General features: G+C 38.2%; 1 protein-coding gene and 1 long non-coding RNA gene across 2 annotated transcripts; both read right to left on the reverse strand.

Annotated features, from left to right (window-relative positions):
* Positions 1 to 2,296: 2,296 nt before the first annotated feature.
* LOC142170656 (uncharacterized) lies at positions 2,297 to 4,707 on the reverse strand. The gene is made up of 3 exons (XR_012699955.1): positions 3,758 to 4,707; positions 2,993 to 3,687; positions 2,297 to 2,883 (listed from the first exon to the last, which is right to left on the reverse strand). It is a non-coding gene; the product is annotated as an uncharacterized LOC142170656 (long non-coding RNA).
* Positions 4,708 to 9,362: 4,655 nt separating this feature from the next.
* On the reverse strand, positions 9,363 to 10,725 carry LOC107771305 (protein RESPONSE TO ABA AND SALT 1). The gene is made up of 2 exons (XM_016590644.2): positions 10,039 to 10,725; positions 9,363 to 9,878 (listed from the first exon to the last, which is right to left on the reverse strand). The coding sequence occupies exons 1-2, from the start codon at positions 10,456 to 10,458 to the stop codon at positions 9,549 to 9,551; spliced, it is 750 nt and encodes a 249-aa protein (XP_016446130.1). The 5' UTR covers positions 10,459 to 10,725; the 3' UTR covers positions 9,363 to 9,548.
* Positions 10,726 to 16,600: the final 5,875 nt, after the last annotated feature.

Here is a 16,600-nt window from a genome sequence, read left to right on the forward strand (position 1 = left end):
AGCCTCGACAAAAATAAATAAAAACGCACGAGATGCGAGGCCCTCGTTAAATGTATATTATCGAAGCATTCAGTTTCCAGGATGGGTCGTTTAGCAAATCTCACGGCCCTCCCGAAATAATAACGCGATAGCCTCTTTAAGCGCGTATTTAATAATTTTACCTTCTTAAATTCGGGTGCGCATTTATGTGACCCAAATCCAAATCTCGACGGATTCGAAATGTGTTTCTAATCACGGGTACATTGAGTATGACGTGGTTCGAGATGCATGGCCATGATGTCGCAAATCCTTTTTTTTAAAAAAAAAAATAGAACGAGACGAGCCTCGACAAACAAAATGTACAAAGCTGCGGGGCCCTCTAGATGTATGTATATATTAAAGTATTTAGAATTCGGGATATGCCGTTTAACGAATTTATACGACTTTCCCCAAAATAACAAGACGCTAGTTGCTTTAGGCGCGCCTTTAACAATTTATTTTCCTTAATTCGGGTGCACATTGATGTGACCCAAATCCAAATCTCAACGGAGTCGAAGTGTGTCGACGACCATGGGTATATTGATTGTAACGCGGTTCGAGATACATTTTCACAACGTTGCAATTCTTGATAAAAACAGTAAATGATAAAAGCGGTTAAAAGTTAAATTTTGCACATAAGTCCACACTTGTATAAAATCAGATAATAAAGCCGAATATAACAGTTGAGTGACCGTGCTAGAACCACGGAACTCGGGAATGCCTAACACCTTCTCCCGGGTTAACAGAATTCCTTATCCGGATTTCTGGTGCGCAGACTGTAATATGGAGTCATTCTTTTCCTCGATTCGGGATTAAAATTGGTGACTTGGGACACCCTAAATCTCCCAAGTGGCGGCTCTGAAATAATTAAACCAATCCCGTTTCGATTGTCCTTTAATTGGAAAAAACTCCCTTGCCCCCCGCGGGTACGTAAAAAGGAGGTGTGACATCGACCCGTCGACATGGTCTCCGGAACGAAGTAATGAAAGGAATGGATATAGACAGTCGAATCTCCATTGAATGTGCAGAGTCGACATATGATTCTCACGAATTTAATCAAATCTCCATTGTATGTGCAGAGTCGACATGTGATCCTTACAAGTATATAATTAAACCTCCATAGCATAAACAAAGTCATGTCTTCCTACGGGAATACGATCAAATCTCCAAGAAGAAATGGCCAAGGCCATCGACGTCGACCTCGTTCGAACTGCGGCGGGATTCTACTTCGACGACAGCTCGAAGCAACATCCCAATGGCCAAGGCCATCGACAAAAATATAGGTTCGACCTCGTTCGAACTACGAAGGGATCCTACTTCGACTACAGATCGAAGCAACATCCCAATGGCCAAGACCATCGAAGACAATATAGGTTCGACCTCGTTTGAACTACGAAGGGATCCTACTTCAACGATAGATAGAAGCAACATCCCAATGGCCAAGGCTATCGACGATAATATAGGTTCGACCTCGTTCGAACTACGAAGGGATCCTACTTCGACGACAGATCGAAGCAACATCCCAATGGCCAAGTCCATTGACGACAATATAGGTTCGACCTCGTTCGAACTACGACGGGATTCTACTTCGACGACAGTTCGAAGCAACATCCCAATGGCCAAGTCCATTGACGACAATATAGGTTTGACCTCATTCAGACTACGACGGGATTCTACTTCGATGACAGTTCGAAGCAACAGCCCAATAGCCAAGGTCATCGACAAAAATATAAGTCCAACCTCGTTCGAACTACGACGGGATCCCGTTTCAACGACAGTTCGAAGCAACATCCCGATAGCCAAGGGCATCAATAATATCATGGGTTTGATAAATGCAAGAAAGAACAAGTCGATAAAGTAAATTTTACATTACAGCAAATTATTATTTACACTTGCCCCTACAAACGGGCTCAAGTATGCCCCGTGCAAAAACCCCTAAACAAAAGCAAGTACAAACAAAAACTACACATCATCCTCAGTGGGGTAAGCATCTTTGTACCACAAATCTGAAGCAAGGCGGTTCGCATCATCAGAGTTGATATCATCCCCGTCAGGTGTGAGGGGGTCATACCTGCATGCCTCACGAGATGCACTAGCCTCGGTATGCACAGCCTGAACCTCTACCTTAGTAGCCCATCCCTCAGCGTGAAAAGCCTTATACACATCAAGCCAAGCCTCCGCGTAGACCCACAACTCGTATAAATGACGGGGCACGACCGGATTGGCTGAGGCACGAGACATAGAAGGATGAGAACGTCGACTCGCATCCTCCGCCCTCAACGAGGCCAATTGTCCATTTAGTGCAGCCAGCTCCGCCTCCAGCTCTTTGACACGCCCTTCGAGCCCTGCAACCTCACAACCAGAAGCTTCCTTCTCTTTAGTCAACTCCGACCTAGAAATGTGGAGGGCATCTTCCAAAGATACCGATTCAGAAATAGTTGCCGCTAGTTTATCAATACTGATGCTCAGCTCGCCCTTAAGCCCCTCTACCTCTGTTGCTTTCGCATTTAGCTCAGCGGTCAAACCGGCCACCTTTGCCTGCAAGTCGGCATTTTCGGCCATCACCCCCCTACCCAACTCAAGCTCGCCGTCCTTTACTTTGAGGGAAGCCTCGAGCTCGCTATCACGAGCGACAAATTTCATGAGCTCCTCATCCCGCTCCCTTAACTTTTCAATCTTACACTCTAATTGGTCTTCCCGCTATTTGAGCCCCTCGTGAAACAACTGGAACTCGGGGTCCTGATGATAAATGTCGGCCATCTCCCGATGCTTAGCACGATACTATTGATATTTGGACAACTTCTTCTCATAAAGTCCCGTCCTTCTCCTATCTTGACGCTCTCTCTCAACCTCCATGATGAGGGTCTGACAAAAAAGAGAAGGGCGGAAGTTAGAAACAAAATACAGAATGACGATTACCGCACAAACCCAACGACGAAAAGGGAAGGAAAGACACCGACGTGCCGGACCATACCAGTGACCTTCTAAGAAAACTCCATGTCGCTCATCGCCCTAAGCGTCTCGCTTTCAGGAGCGGCACATAGAGGAGCTAGGGTAGGCACCACCTGCTTGCTATTCAGCAGCAAGTTGTAGTCCCCCAAAACGACCACATGACGGTCAGATCCATCCATCCTAACCTCCACATGGGTATGGCGACCCACGAACTCATTAACATCCCCTGGGTCGATATCCGAACCTGAGCCGCCACCCTCAACACGATGTCCTCCAACTTTGGACGATGCACCACCCTCAACAGAGCACACTGAACCAGCTCCTGGGCAAACTCTTTTCACTTGGGGAGATCTCCCCGACAAAATGGCGTCGGCCATGAATACGGGCACAGGGGCTATCCGGGACGCCCTGCTTCTATCAACGTTCGTAGCCACGCCCTGCTTCTATCAGCGTTTGTAGCCATGCCTTTCCCAAGATCCAGCCTCCTTCTTTTCCTTGACAACGACTCATCCCTGTTAGAGGATTCATCCAAAGGATGTGAGGCCGGTACCGAAGAAGCCTCTTCCCTCGCGGCCACAACTCGAGATGGATCTCCCAATTGAATAGGTTGAGGACGACCCTCTCAAACAGACTCACTCAAGACAAACTGTGTATATGTAGTAGCAACGTCTTGTCGAAAGGCGGGGACTGGCTCCCTTCGCCTGTAAGCTCCTCGACCTGTCATCACAAAGGGTCGTACCATTAAATAAGGTCGCATGGCCAATGAAGCAGTAAGTAAGACATTTACCAGAGGGAACTTTAGGGCCGTAACGCTTCACGAAGGCGGGCCAAGTTCGAGTTCTATTGCATGAGGCAACAGACGGGCTACCCAATCCCTGATATCCGCAATATGGTGAGGCAGACGGCCCATAGCTGCAAAACAGCAAGAAAAATAAACCTTACAGTGAATACAGAAGAAAGGGAACAAAACGAGTGACGACACTTACGAGCCTCGTTCCACCACTCTAGGAATCTGGCGGAGTCAGAAACGACATGCTCGATCTTGACAAAGAAGTATTTGTGCCAAAACTTGCGGCTTACCCGGTCATCCGTCCCAACCACCAGCCTTTTCGTGCCACGAAGCCTCAAATGCACCATGGTACCTGTCACACCTCCTTTCTACACACCCGAAGGTAGTATAAGGGAGTTTTTCCAATTTAAGTGACATTATTCGAAATGGGATTAATTCAGAGTCGCCACTTGGGATGGTTTGTTTTCTGGTGTCCAAGTTACCGGTTTATTTTTAAATCCCAAATCGAGGAATATTTCGACTTTCCTTTTGAAGTTTGCGAACCAGAAATTCTGAGTAAGGAATTCTGTTAACCCGAGGGAAGGTGTTAGGCACCCCCGAATTCCGTGGTTCTAGCATGGTCGCTTAAACTATCATAATTGGCCTATTATCTGATTTTAAAACATGTTTTAGCCTATGGTATAATTTTAAATTATTAACCACTTTTAATTAATTTTAGAAAGATTCAACGTTATCTAAAACACATCTTTGAACCACGCCACATGAAATGCACCCGCGGTCCACGATACATTTTATTTAACGTTGTTGAGATTTGGATTTGGGTCACATGAAATGCACATCCGAGTTTAAGGAAATTGATTTAAATAGCGCGCCTAAAGCAACTACGCACTTTCAAGTTTGCGAGGGCCACAGAAAATTCAACTAATGGCACACTTCGATTTTTTAAAGAGCTAAAATTAATTAAGGGCCATGAGCTTTGGAATTTTATTTGGCATGACACACCTCAAATTATTTCAAAAGGTTTTATTATTCGAAGTTGTTATAATCGGGTTACATGAAATGCACACCCGAATTTGGGAATTAGGTATCATGACTATGTCACGGGAACCGTGCCCATAGTCACGATGATTATTATTAATCGCGCCTATAGCAACTACTATGTTCTGAAATGCCAATCTTGTTGGAGGCTGCAGTGTTTGTACTACTGACGATAATCAGAAAGCCAACTGTTTATCTCGTTTTACATGGTATGGTATCAGAAGAATAGTTGATGTAGGATCATTTGTCTTTTTTATTTTCAAGATCATATTTGCAGTAGGATTGGGAGTGCTAGTGATTGGGATAGAAGCGAAACACAAGTCAAGAATTTTGTGTGGTTTTATACATCACAATTACCTATCCATTGGTGGAATTCTGTGTTTTGTTCATACCCTCTCACAATTATTCAACACTTGTATAACCCATATAGCCTAATGTTCATTTTAAATTTTCAAGACTTTGAATAGCTTCAGAAACATAAGAGATGATCAGGTTTTGTTTTATTATAAACTAAGTAAAAAAAAGTTTCATACGTTCATATCAAAGTATAACCGAATGCATCATTTACAACTGGGTTTGTTCATGAAAAAGAAACTACTCCCTTTGTGAAAAGAAAAATGAAAGGATGATACACTGTTCAAGATCAAGACATCTAACTATTGTTATATATAGGCAATGATTCCTTAAGTACTGTAAATAAACAATTTGCAATATAAAACATCACATTTGACTCAAACCATGAAGATATGCCTAGATATATTTGGCTAGTCGCTATAACCCAAAATACAATCATTAGTGATTTATTTTAAACTAATTTCGCACAAAAAAGAAACAAACTGAATTCTGTGTGTTCTCATGTCAAAATTCAGAATCCAAGGAAATTCGAACAATGTCCAAAAAGCACGGACAATTATTTATGAATTCACCTATATCCTTATTTCTGAGTATATTCGGTACAATTCGAATTTGAGGTTAAACAATGAAGGAATATTCAGCAAACATATAGATGAACGAACTGAGGCAAATTTTATAATGCTAGAACATCCGTATGGCAGTACAAAACCTGAGACTGAAATTAATACCTGGATCGGAAGGAAACAAAGCTGACACAACTAAATAAAAGCTAGTTGCCAGAAATCTAGAGATAGAAGATGAATCCAACAATAGAAACAACCACGAACCAACAATAGCAACTAGAGCACAAGTCCATAGCTCTGAAACAGATAACCCAGCAGATTCGACAACTTCAACAGCTGAAACCGTTTGGAGAAACAGCTTTGGGCGACCCCTTCCCCTTCCTCTTTTTTTTTCGTTTCAAGCATGGACCTTTTTTTTAACTTTTGAATTCAAACGAAGGCCTGCTAATAAGACTTCAACAAATCGGAAACATCGACGGGCGGAAACTCGAACCTCGACGACATAATAGACTTTGGACTCGACCTTTTCGAACTCCTTTTAAATTCAGCTGAAGGAAACAACCATTTACCGATTTTTGGTGACTGTTTTGGGTTGATTTTAATGACTACTTTGACTGGTTTTGGGGTGGAAACGAAGAAGCAAGGGGGATTAGGGTGTATAAGGGTTAAGGAAGAAGAAGCAACGGCTGGTTTCTTGGGTCCTAGGTCTTAGGTCAGTGAAAAATGGGGGAAGGGATGGTCTTTTTTCGGTCTTATCTCTAATGTGTGTGTACGATTTTTCTTTTCTGATTTTTGAGACTCAGGATGAGATCAGGAAAAGAGGGGAGTAGTTCTTGGTTCTTGAAGAATATGAACAGGGGAGGCGTCTCTTTTTTTGTTCTCCACGGCGCTAGGTGTTAGCTGTTTTAAGTGTACGTACTATTATATATGGGTAGGGATTAGGTTAGGGGTATGGGCCTAGGAATTATGGGTTTGGTAATTATGGACTAGGTCCAAAAATTAAGCCTAAAAATGGGTTGCTCGAGCCCAAGTTCTATTTTTTCCCCGCGAACGAGATTAAAAATGCGATCTCATTTATTAATTAATCCTACTTAAGTAAAATAACTATTAAAAGAAGACTGACTGTTAAAATAAACTATATTTTTTTGATATTTTTTCAAGATTAAAAATGACTACAAAACATTAATGAACCTATTTTTTGTAATTTTCGTTTCTTGTAATAAAATAAAAGTAAAAGAGTAAAAATGAGTTAAAATAGCTATATTAAGCCTAAATTAAATATTTACGTGCTAAAATATGAAAAATCTTGGGGAAGGTCAAAAATCACATGTCTACAGTACCCCTGAGGAAGCTAGGCGTGAATAGGTGCAAAAGGTGGTGGACGGAAACGCTACATTCCGCCAACCCTGCATACTTGGTCAATAGTAGAAGCACCTTGAGCGTATATGGTGAAAGTTGTGCCGGGCAAACTTGGTAGAATCTACAGAATTCTTCCGCTAAGGGGCAGAGAGAAAGAGTATAGTCGATCATAAAAGGGTACTCATAGAAAGCGCAATACCCAGGTCTGTGGACGTCCACGTAATCTCTCCCCGCCGGAACTATTTCCATATGAGCAGGAATGTCATACTTTATACGAAGGGCATCGATATGGACCTGCTCCATCTCAGAAAATACGGGGTTCGGGGTAAGAGGGGGATCTTTGAGGAAGTCACTCCGGGATAAGGGGTGTCTCGGTAGTAACTCCTCCACCGTAGTAGCGCGGTCACCCTCTTCTACCACCATATCTCCGTCGTCAGAAGGAGGCACCGTGGACGACGGGGTGGCTTCAGGAACCTCTTCACGAAAGCGACGAGACCTCGGCATGATATCGTTCAAAGGAATACCAACACAAAGGGAGGAAGGAAGAAGAAGCTTCAGGTGAGGAACGAAAGAAGAAACAAAAGGATATGAGAGCAAATGAGGAAGAGTGAAAGAGGTTATCAAGAGAGAAATGACTAAAGTTTTTCGGAAAATCAAATCATTCACCTATTTATAGGGTTGGGTGGCACCAGAATCGAGGCGGCAGGTCTCAAAGCAGCGCAAGAATCGAAGCACCAAGCCGTCAATCCCTGCCTCGAAAACCTTCGTAATGATGATGCACATAAAGCTGACATCACTTCCCGGTAAAGTGTACCACTCGGTGTTTTGCTGAACATGATGACCATTTCCTGTTGGCCACGTCGTAACGTTTCAACAAGTCAAATTTCTCCAAAAGAATGCACGAAGTCCGCTCATCGAGGACGCATCCGGTCGCAACCCCGACGAGCAGAGGGACTAACTGTATGGGTCCAAATTTGATCGACCACGACCTACAACGAGTACGACAAACGACGGGGTATCAAATGTGCACGACATCACCCTTCGTGCTTTATCACTCTTCCTCACCATATGAATCATATAAATGTGCACGGCATCACCCTTCGTGCTTTATCTCTCTTCCTCACCATATGCATCAATATAAATGTAAATGTGCACGACGTCATCCTTCGTGCTTTATCACTCTTCCTCGCCATATGAATAGTATTAATGTAAATGTGCACGACATCACCCTTCGTGCTTTATCACTCTTCCTCCCCATATGAATAATGTAAATGTGCACGACATCACCCTTCGTGTTTTATCCCTCTTTCCTCACCATATGAATCATATAAATGTAAATGTGCACGACATCACTCTTCGTGCTTTATCACTCTTTCCTCACCCAAACAATAGAAACAACAATATCCCGGCAAGGGAATCAACAATAGAAACAATAACATCACGGCAAGAAAAACAATATCATAAGCAAAAACATCCCGGCAAGGGAAACAATATCATAAGCAACAACATCCCTGCAAGGGAATCAACAAGTACATCATAGGGTCACGGAAAAACCAAGAAGCACGATAACCTCAACAAAACAACAAGACATAATAAGCATGTGATAACTACACCGGTAACCACAACAATTGGACATGTAACATATTTGCACGAAGTCATAGAAGAACTCACAATCAAGAAGTATCCAAAACTATAAGGAAGGCAATCACTTCAATTAAGGCAATTAAGGGTCAATGTAACACGTAAGAATTAGAGGAATGTTTACGACAAACGACGGGGTATCTTCGAGTCGACGTCCCGAGGGAGACGACCTTAGGGCAAAAGAAGAAACTGTACGACCCCTGTAGTAGAGTAAGCCCATTATGGGACATTAAGAATATTAGGTCGAATATTTCTTGTATTTTGTTTCTTATAATTTAGAAGAGTCTCTCTCTAGTATATAAGGGGGACAAAAACCTTGTAATAGGGCATCGATACTCTGGGAAACTTACCATTCTTGAATGAAAAGAAACTTAACAACCACCTCCTCTTCATCTATTATTATTCATTCTAGAGATATTATCTTCAGCTAAGATTTACTCATTCATCTTCGATTGATTTATTCAAAAGGTTTTAACACCTTTTGAGTCAAAGAGTGCTCACTAGGGAAAAAAGTTTCCTCGGTATTATACCAAATATCTCTCTATGTTAATTTTTTGATAATAAACTTAAGCAACTGCGACAATTATAAATGATATCTAAATTCTTTGCAAGCCAGAAAGGAGTAATTAATTTGATAAACGCAGAGATAAAGGAAAATAGAAAGTGATTAATAAATCCCCAGTTTCCTTGTACTCTTCAAAATATCAAAAGTACAGTCAACTGACTCATTTAACTGATTTTTTTTAAAAGCAGAAACTAAATTCCACTGCGGATAAATTCCTACAACTAAAGTAAATATATCGAGCCCAGTGAAATATTAATTTATGAAACTTTCAAAGGATAAAATCTTCATTTACTCTTTTACCACTCTGATTATCCATTCGTAAACCACACTTTCTGGCCTGAAGATGAAACTGAGCCACCGCCGCTAATAGCTTCACCGCCTGCTTCGGCGGCAAAATATCTAGAACCTTCCTCACCGCCGATCCTCTTAGATGCTCCGCTGCTTCAATCATCGCCATCATCGACTGTTTCAACCCATCAATTATAGTTTCCAATTCCGAAGCTTCCCCATCAACAAGCAATCCCCCTCTTTTCATCAGCTCAAATATCGGCGGCGCCGCCACGCTTTCTTGAACCTTCGCCATTCCTTTTTCAATTGCCTGTTCGAAACATTATACAATTAAGTAATTAATTCCGGCAATTGTTAAGATTTTCAATTGCCTGTCACACAATTCAACGTAATATCAGATTAGATTTTAAAAAGAATTAAAATATTTTCACATGTTTGACACATAAAATATACTAACTAGGCTAATTTACCTTCTCGTCTCTTTTAATCTCTGATTTTAGCTTCTTCAATTTTTCGCCTTGGTCTGGTGTTAATTCTTGGCCTATTGAGTAATTAATTGTAGGAAAGAGCATAGAAGGTTTAAAACCAGCCATCCAAAGAAACGTTCTTTCTAAAGAAGTATACCAAGGTGGAGAATTAAGAAAAAATGTATCTCCATTAGTTGCCTTGAATTTTTCTTGATAATATTCTTGGTAATGATCCAAAACTTGTGTCACCAATTTGCTGCTGCTGCTTCTATTTTCTTCTGCTTCTTCATTGAAGACATCATATGAGGCTGAGACTTCATTTAGTTTTTCAAGAAAATTTTCTAGTTGGATTAGCCAATTTTCGTAGTAGGTATCAATATTGGCTTCAAAAGAGGGATTTTTTGAAGTAGAGGTTGTGGCCATTTTTGAAATTTGGAAGTGGCGTTATGCTTGGAGGGAACACAAGTGTAATATGGCTATATATATATATATAGAAAGTATTTAATTATTTTTTGCATGTTTTCTTGGTCGGTTAAAGTTTATTTTTTTTTTTAAAAAAAATGTTGATTTTAATATAAAAAAGAAGAAGAGGGATTTTAAAGATTTTCTTTTTTTTTAAAAAAAAATCATCTTAGGAGTTAAGATTTTTGTGTTGTCAATAACTAGAGTTGGTGTTTGAGGTGGTGCTTCATGCTTAATTGTTGATGGCGGTTTGTTTTTATTACTATATTTTTGGTTCAGAAATGGACATAAGTATTGGTCTACGTGTGACTAGTGCTGTTTCCTTCTGGGACACACCACGAGTGGAACGCGTTAAGACATTCTTTAGATAGTATCTTTTGGGTACGTTTAAAGCAAGGATATTTCACTTTAGTACCCACGTTTTTTGAGGAAATTAAGTTGCACGTCATATGATTTGTAAGATTTAAAACTATGGACTTTTGTGCTGTAATTGTACCGCTACTACAACTTGCTTAGTAAGGTTTCAAAGTTGACCATTCACTCAATTTAAAATACACTAGAAAAGGGAACTCTTGTACCGCTGCTCCAACTTGCTTATTAAGGAGTCGTTTAGCAGAATGTATTAGATAAAATAATATAGAATTAGTTTTGTATATTAATAAAATTTTGTTTGGTAGATATTTTAAACCGATACATTAGTTATGCAGGTATTGGTTATATATTCTATTTGGTATTATCTTATGCATAACTAATGCATAGAAAATAATGGTATTAGCAATGCAATGAGTTTTAATGCATGCATTAGCTTAGTTAAAGACAAAATTGGCCTTCAAAATTTATGCTTGATTAAAATATGCTAGTTAATATATTAATGCAAGTATAAAATAATCCAAATAGTGAGAAATAAAATTATATCTCTAGTAACTAAATAAATACTTAACATATTTCCTTTTTTATAAATAAATATTTGGTTATATATTATAATATAGGTAGACAAATCAAATAATTTTTTTAAAACCTTTTCATATAAAAAAATTTCTCAACATATGTTTCTTTTAAAAAATTAGAGTGATGGACCGGTTTTGAGGGCATTTTTGTAAATAAACAATTCTTTTAGAAATTGTGCAATGCTTTAATACATCAAACCAAACAATGGATAAGAAATATGTTAGCATAACTAATACCAGCATAACTAATGCAAGCATAACTAATACTAGCATTACTAATACACATATTCAGCATTATTCTTATGCACCCTACCAAACGACCCTTAAGGGTTCAAAGTTGACCATTCACTCAATTAAAAATACACTAGAAAAGGGAACTCTTGTAGTTTTCGCTCATACTGTAAAAGAGAAGAGTGAGGGGCGGAGCTAGTCGATTCAGATTCGGACGAACTCAGTAATTTCTGTTAGATAATATATTTATATTAAAAAAATATTTATTTATTTATTTATTTAATTACAAAGCCAAATATTAAAATAAATTATAGATTCAGTGACAAGTTCAAAACTCACAAAATTCAAATCGTAACTCCGGTTACGTCATGGGATGAAGGCCAGGCTCCACCTAAGAAAACTAGCTAGTGCCCCACACACACCTTTTTCTATTACTATTGTGTACGGATAAAATTGAGAATAAAAGTTATCCCTGATTTCCCGATAAAAAAACGTGAGGGAAGCACGATCTGGCATGACCTCGTGTAAAGTTGAGGGTCCACGTCTCAAAGTCCAGGGAGGACGAATGGTTCACCCGGGACCGGATACTGCCGAGCCTCGCAGAGTGAAGAACCGAGACAAGGGAAAAAGCGGTTAGGCACGTTAAACGGGGAGCCGTAATATCCGCCCTCAACCGGATGTTACGGTGCAAATCCCGCCCGATATCAACTGCAGATCAATATTTACTGGAAGGAGAGGATTGTTTTTACCTTATTTAGACTCGTACTAGGATTGAAATTCCCCTACTATATAAAAGGTGAACCTTTTCATTTTAAAATCACTGTGGGCACGCATATCAAAACAATAAAAGTTTATTTTTGTTCTCTAACTATTGTTCAAAGTGTTCTTCAGCTGCTTATTTACCTAGTTGCAACCGACCTCGTATCGAGGGCTCAACCAGGGTCAACTTTCAGTGTTCATCCAAAGGCCAGGCTTAATTGTTCATCACGTTTGGTTTGATCATTTTATTTCTCTTTACTTTAATTATTTTCTGTTCATAGGTCATTCGTATTTAATTAAATCACGTATCCTTTAAACCACATACAAATTTAATTGTTACTTATTTTATGGATAAACAACTACATATATTATATTTAATTCCTCAAATGATTTGCTCTAAAAAGAAATAATATGGATCGTAGGTCGATGCACAAACCGAAAGAAAGCAATTAGAAGAAAAACATATGTTACGATGTTATGCAATCAACCTAATAAATATACTTTATCATATTACTCCCTCCGGTCCACAATAAGTGACCAATTTTTTTTTTTTATTTTGGTCCAAAATAAGTGTCCATTTATATAATCAAGAAAGAATTCAATTTGTTTTTACAAGATTACCCTTATGTACATAACCCTAATTTTTTTTTTACTTCTCACATGAAATATTTAATTAAGGGTGGTTTAGTCATACTAGGTAATTTTGTATAGAGTTTAATATTTTCTTAATTGACGTGCCAAAAATAAAGTGGTCACTTATTGTGGACCGGAGAGAGTATGATTTTTTGGGCTTCATAATTATCGATTTGGTAACACTTCAATCTTAATGCATAATGAACGGAATTTGTGCTTCTCTATCTTAATACCAAACGAATTAAAATTTATGCTTACAAATGTAAGTTTTTCAATACGGGTTTTGATCCTTATCTTCCTAATTGTCTTTACGTTGGTATAATAATATTGTTGGGATTTAACTTAATAAATGTATATAGCATTCATGTACACAAATAATCATTCATGAATTACGAATCTTATTTCAAAGTACTAATTTATACATAGATGAATCATTCATTAACCTAAGATAAATTCATGACATTGGTCATGTATGTTTGAATAAATTTGGTAAGATACATAACTTTTGATACGGTATAATCCGATAAACTAACTACTTTTTGCTACAAACACAATAACTTTTGGAAAATACACAAATAGTTATTATACTTAATAATCAATACACTTTGCATGACTTTAACCTCCAAAAATTCCAAATGCATAATACACAAATTATTATGTCATGTATGTCATATTTTTCGAACTTTATATGCAATATCCAGATATTTAACTTTTTATATAACTTGCTAGATAATTAACAGTATGACGTGTGAAATCTTTTTGAAGTTATTCACCCTCATAAAACAATCAATTCTTAAATATTTGCAAAGACTGGTAAAACCCAAAATGCGATGGCGAAGCTCATTAAAGAATCCTCTTCTAAAGTGTAAAAAGAAGAAGACAAAAAAGTAGAGCCGTCAATATGGGCTGGGCCGGGTTAGCCCAGCCCAGTCCAGTCCACGTGGGCTTTAGCAATTGACGGACTGGACTGGGCTAGCCCACCATTTTGATGAGCCTTATAATGGTCAGCCCACCCCAATCTTATGTGGGCCGCGGACCCCCACGGGTCAGCCCATCATTTTTAAAAATATAATTTTATATTTTTTCTATAAGTTCTGACCTAAAAGAAGATAATTATTTAAAAGTTAAAAAATATCTTATTGGAAAAAATTCGCAAAACTTAATAACTTTTTATATTGTTCCAATATATCACAATAAATACTAAAAAAAGTAAAAGACAGGACTATATTTCATTCACTAAAAGTCAAAGCTTAAAACAAACTATTCAAGAGAACGTTCATGATGCTTATGAGATATCCAACACATTATCTTCATCAAACACATTTGAATCCGCTTGTGACAAGGTTGTCTTAACTTCTTCACTTTCATATACAATTTATATGCAATATTAATTAGTTAAATAATTAAATTTTAAAAATTAATAATATTTAAATTCACATAAAAAAAATATTACCAGTTTGAGTTCGAAAAAACCTGTGCAGCCAATTTCAAGTAGTAACAACATTTTCATAATAAATGCAACTTCTGTACTTTGTAAGAACACGTCATCAATGCTAAATGTTGATTTTGATGGTGCAATGACAATAAGAATGCTAAGTACATCACGCACCATCATTGAAAGATCGGGATGTTTTCTAGAATGGTCCTTCCAATACATGACGACATCATCTCTTGAAACTTCTCAAGATCAGGTTTTGATTCCTCTTAGTAAAGATCCAATTCTGACTTTCCATCTCTAAAAGCAGTATATTTTTTATTTTTTATATATTTTAAATAAATATTTTATTAGGCCCACGGGCCGGCCCGACCCACTCTCAGTCAATCCTCACGGGCCACAGGCTTACTCGGGTCGGGCTTAAAAGCCTCATTTTTAAACGGGCTCCAAAAATTCTAGCCCAGCCCTGCTAAATCACAGGCTGGGCTAGGCTAGCCCAATGGGCTAAGCCCATATTGACGGCTCTACAAAAAAGGTATCAAATTCATATATGTTATGAAATATAACTCATAGTAGCAATATGGAACAAGGAAATAAAAGCAATTTAGTAAAACATGAACAAGAAATGGAGATAGAGAGAAGGAAGAGATTTTCTTCTTCAATTGTGTGTATTTTCCTATATATTACAAGACCTTTATATAGGCATGAACAGTGAAGAAAATATGTCATGGAATATGTCATTGAACATAGAAAATATGTCAGTGAATATGTCATTAAGCATTTGACATGAAGATCATAGAGGAAGAGTAGACATCCACTATAATATGATATCTATCATAACACTCCCCCTTGGATGTCCATAAATAATGTGCCTCGATAAAACCTTATTAGGAAAAAACCCTATGGGAAAAAATCCTAATGAAGGAAAAAGAGTACACATATTTAGAAATACACCTTTTGGTTGCCTCGTTAAAAACCTTGCAAGGAAAACCCAGTGGAGCAAAACCTTGTAAGGAAAAAAGAGTACACCGCGTATTAACTCCCCTTGATGAGAGCAGCAGTTCACATCCTTTAGCCTTCGCATCCCAATCTTGTACACCAGTTTCTTAAAGGTTGACGTCAGTAGAGATTTGGTGAACAAATCAACCATATTATCACTTGAACGAATCTGTTGCACATTGATATCACCATTCTTTTGAAGATCATGTGTGAAAAATAACTTTGGTAAAATGTGCTTTGTCTTATCTCCTTTTATGAATCATCCCTTCAATTGGGTTATGCATGCTGCATTGTCTTCATACAAAATTATGGGTAGTTTGTCACACTTCAACCTACATTTGTCTCGGATAAGATATATTATAGACCTCAACCAAATACATTGACTTGCTTCATGAATAGAAATTATCTCAGCATGATTAGAAGAAGTAGCCACGATTGATTGTTTAGTCGATCGCCAAGATATGACAGTGCCTCCACATGTAAACACATAGCTTATTTGATATCAAGCCTTGTGTGTGTCAGATAAATACTCTACATCGGCATAACCAACAAGATCAGGATTGCAATCATTGCCATAAAATAAGCCCACATTGGTAGTCCCTTTTAGATAACACAATATGTGTTTGATTTCACTCCAATGTCTCCTTGTAGGAGCAGAGCTATATCTTGTTAAGACATTAACTAAAAATGTTATGTCACGCCTTTTAGTGTTAGCAAGATACATTAGTGCATCAATTGCACTAAGATATGGTACTTCAGGACCAACAAGTTCTTCATTATTTTCATGAGGTCGGAATGGATCTTTATTTATATCGAGTGATCTCACAACCATCGGGGTACTAAATGGATGTGATTTATCCATATAAAATCGCTTTAAAATCTTTTCAGTGTATGCTGATTGATTGATAAAAAAATCATCTTTCATATACTCAATTTGTAGACCAAGACAAAATTTTATCTTTCCAAGATCTTTCATTTCAAATTCTTTCTTTAAATAGTTTACTGTTTTAGGAAGCTGCCTGGAGTTGTAATGATATTTGAATCAACAGCATACACAAAGATTATAACAAATTCAAATCCAGATCTTTTTATAAAGATA

The sequence above is a fragment of the Nicotiana tabacum genome, chromosome 16 (genome assembly GCF_000715075.1).
Source record: "Nicotiana tabacum cultivar K326 chromosome 16, ASM71507v2, whole genome shotgun sequence".
In the NCBI taxonomy this organism is placed as follows: domain Eukaryota; kingdom Viridiplantae; phylum Streptophyta; class Magnoliopsida; order Solanales; family Solanaceae; genus Nicotiana; species Nicotiana tabacum.

What these genes read in the sequence shown, in the direction of transcription:
- LOC107771305 (XM_016590644.2), bottom strand. Translation starts at nt 10,458, where the DNA reads ATGGCCACAACCTCTACTTCAAAAAATCCCTCTTTTGAAGCCAATATT. An exon ending in AGATTAAAAGAGACGAGAAG is followed by an intron (nt 9,879 to 10,038) that starts GTAAATTAGCCT and finishes TGTTTCGAACAG; the next exon opens with GCAATTGAAAAAGGAATGGC.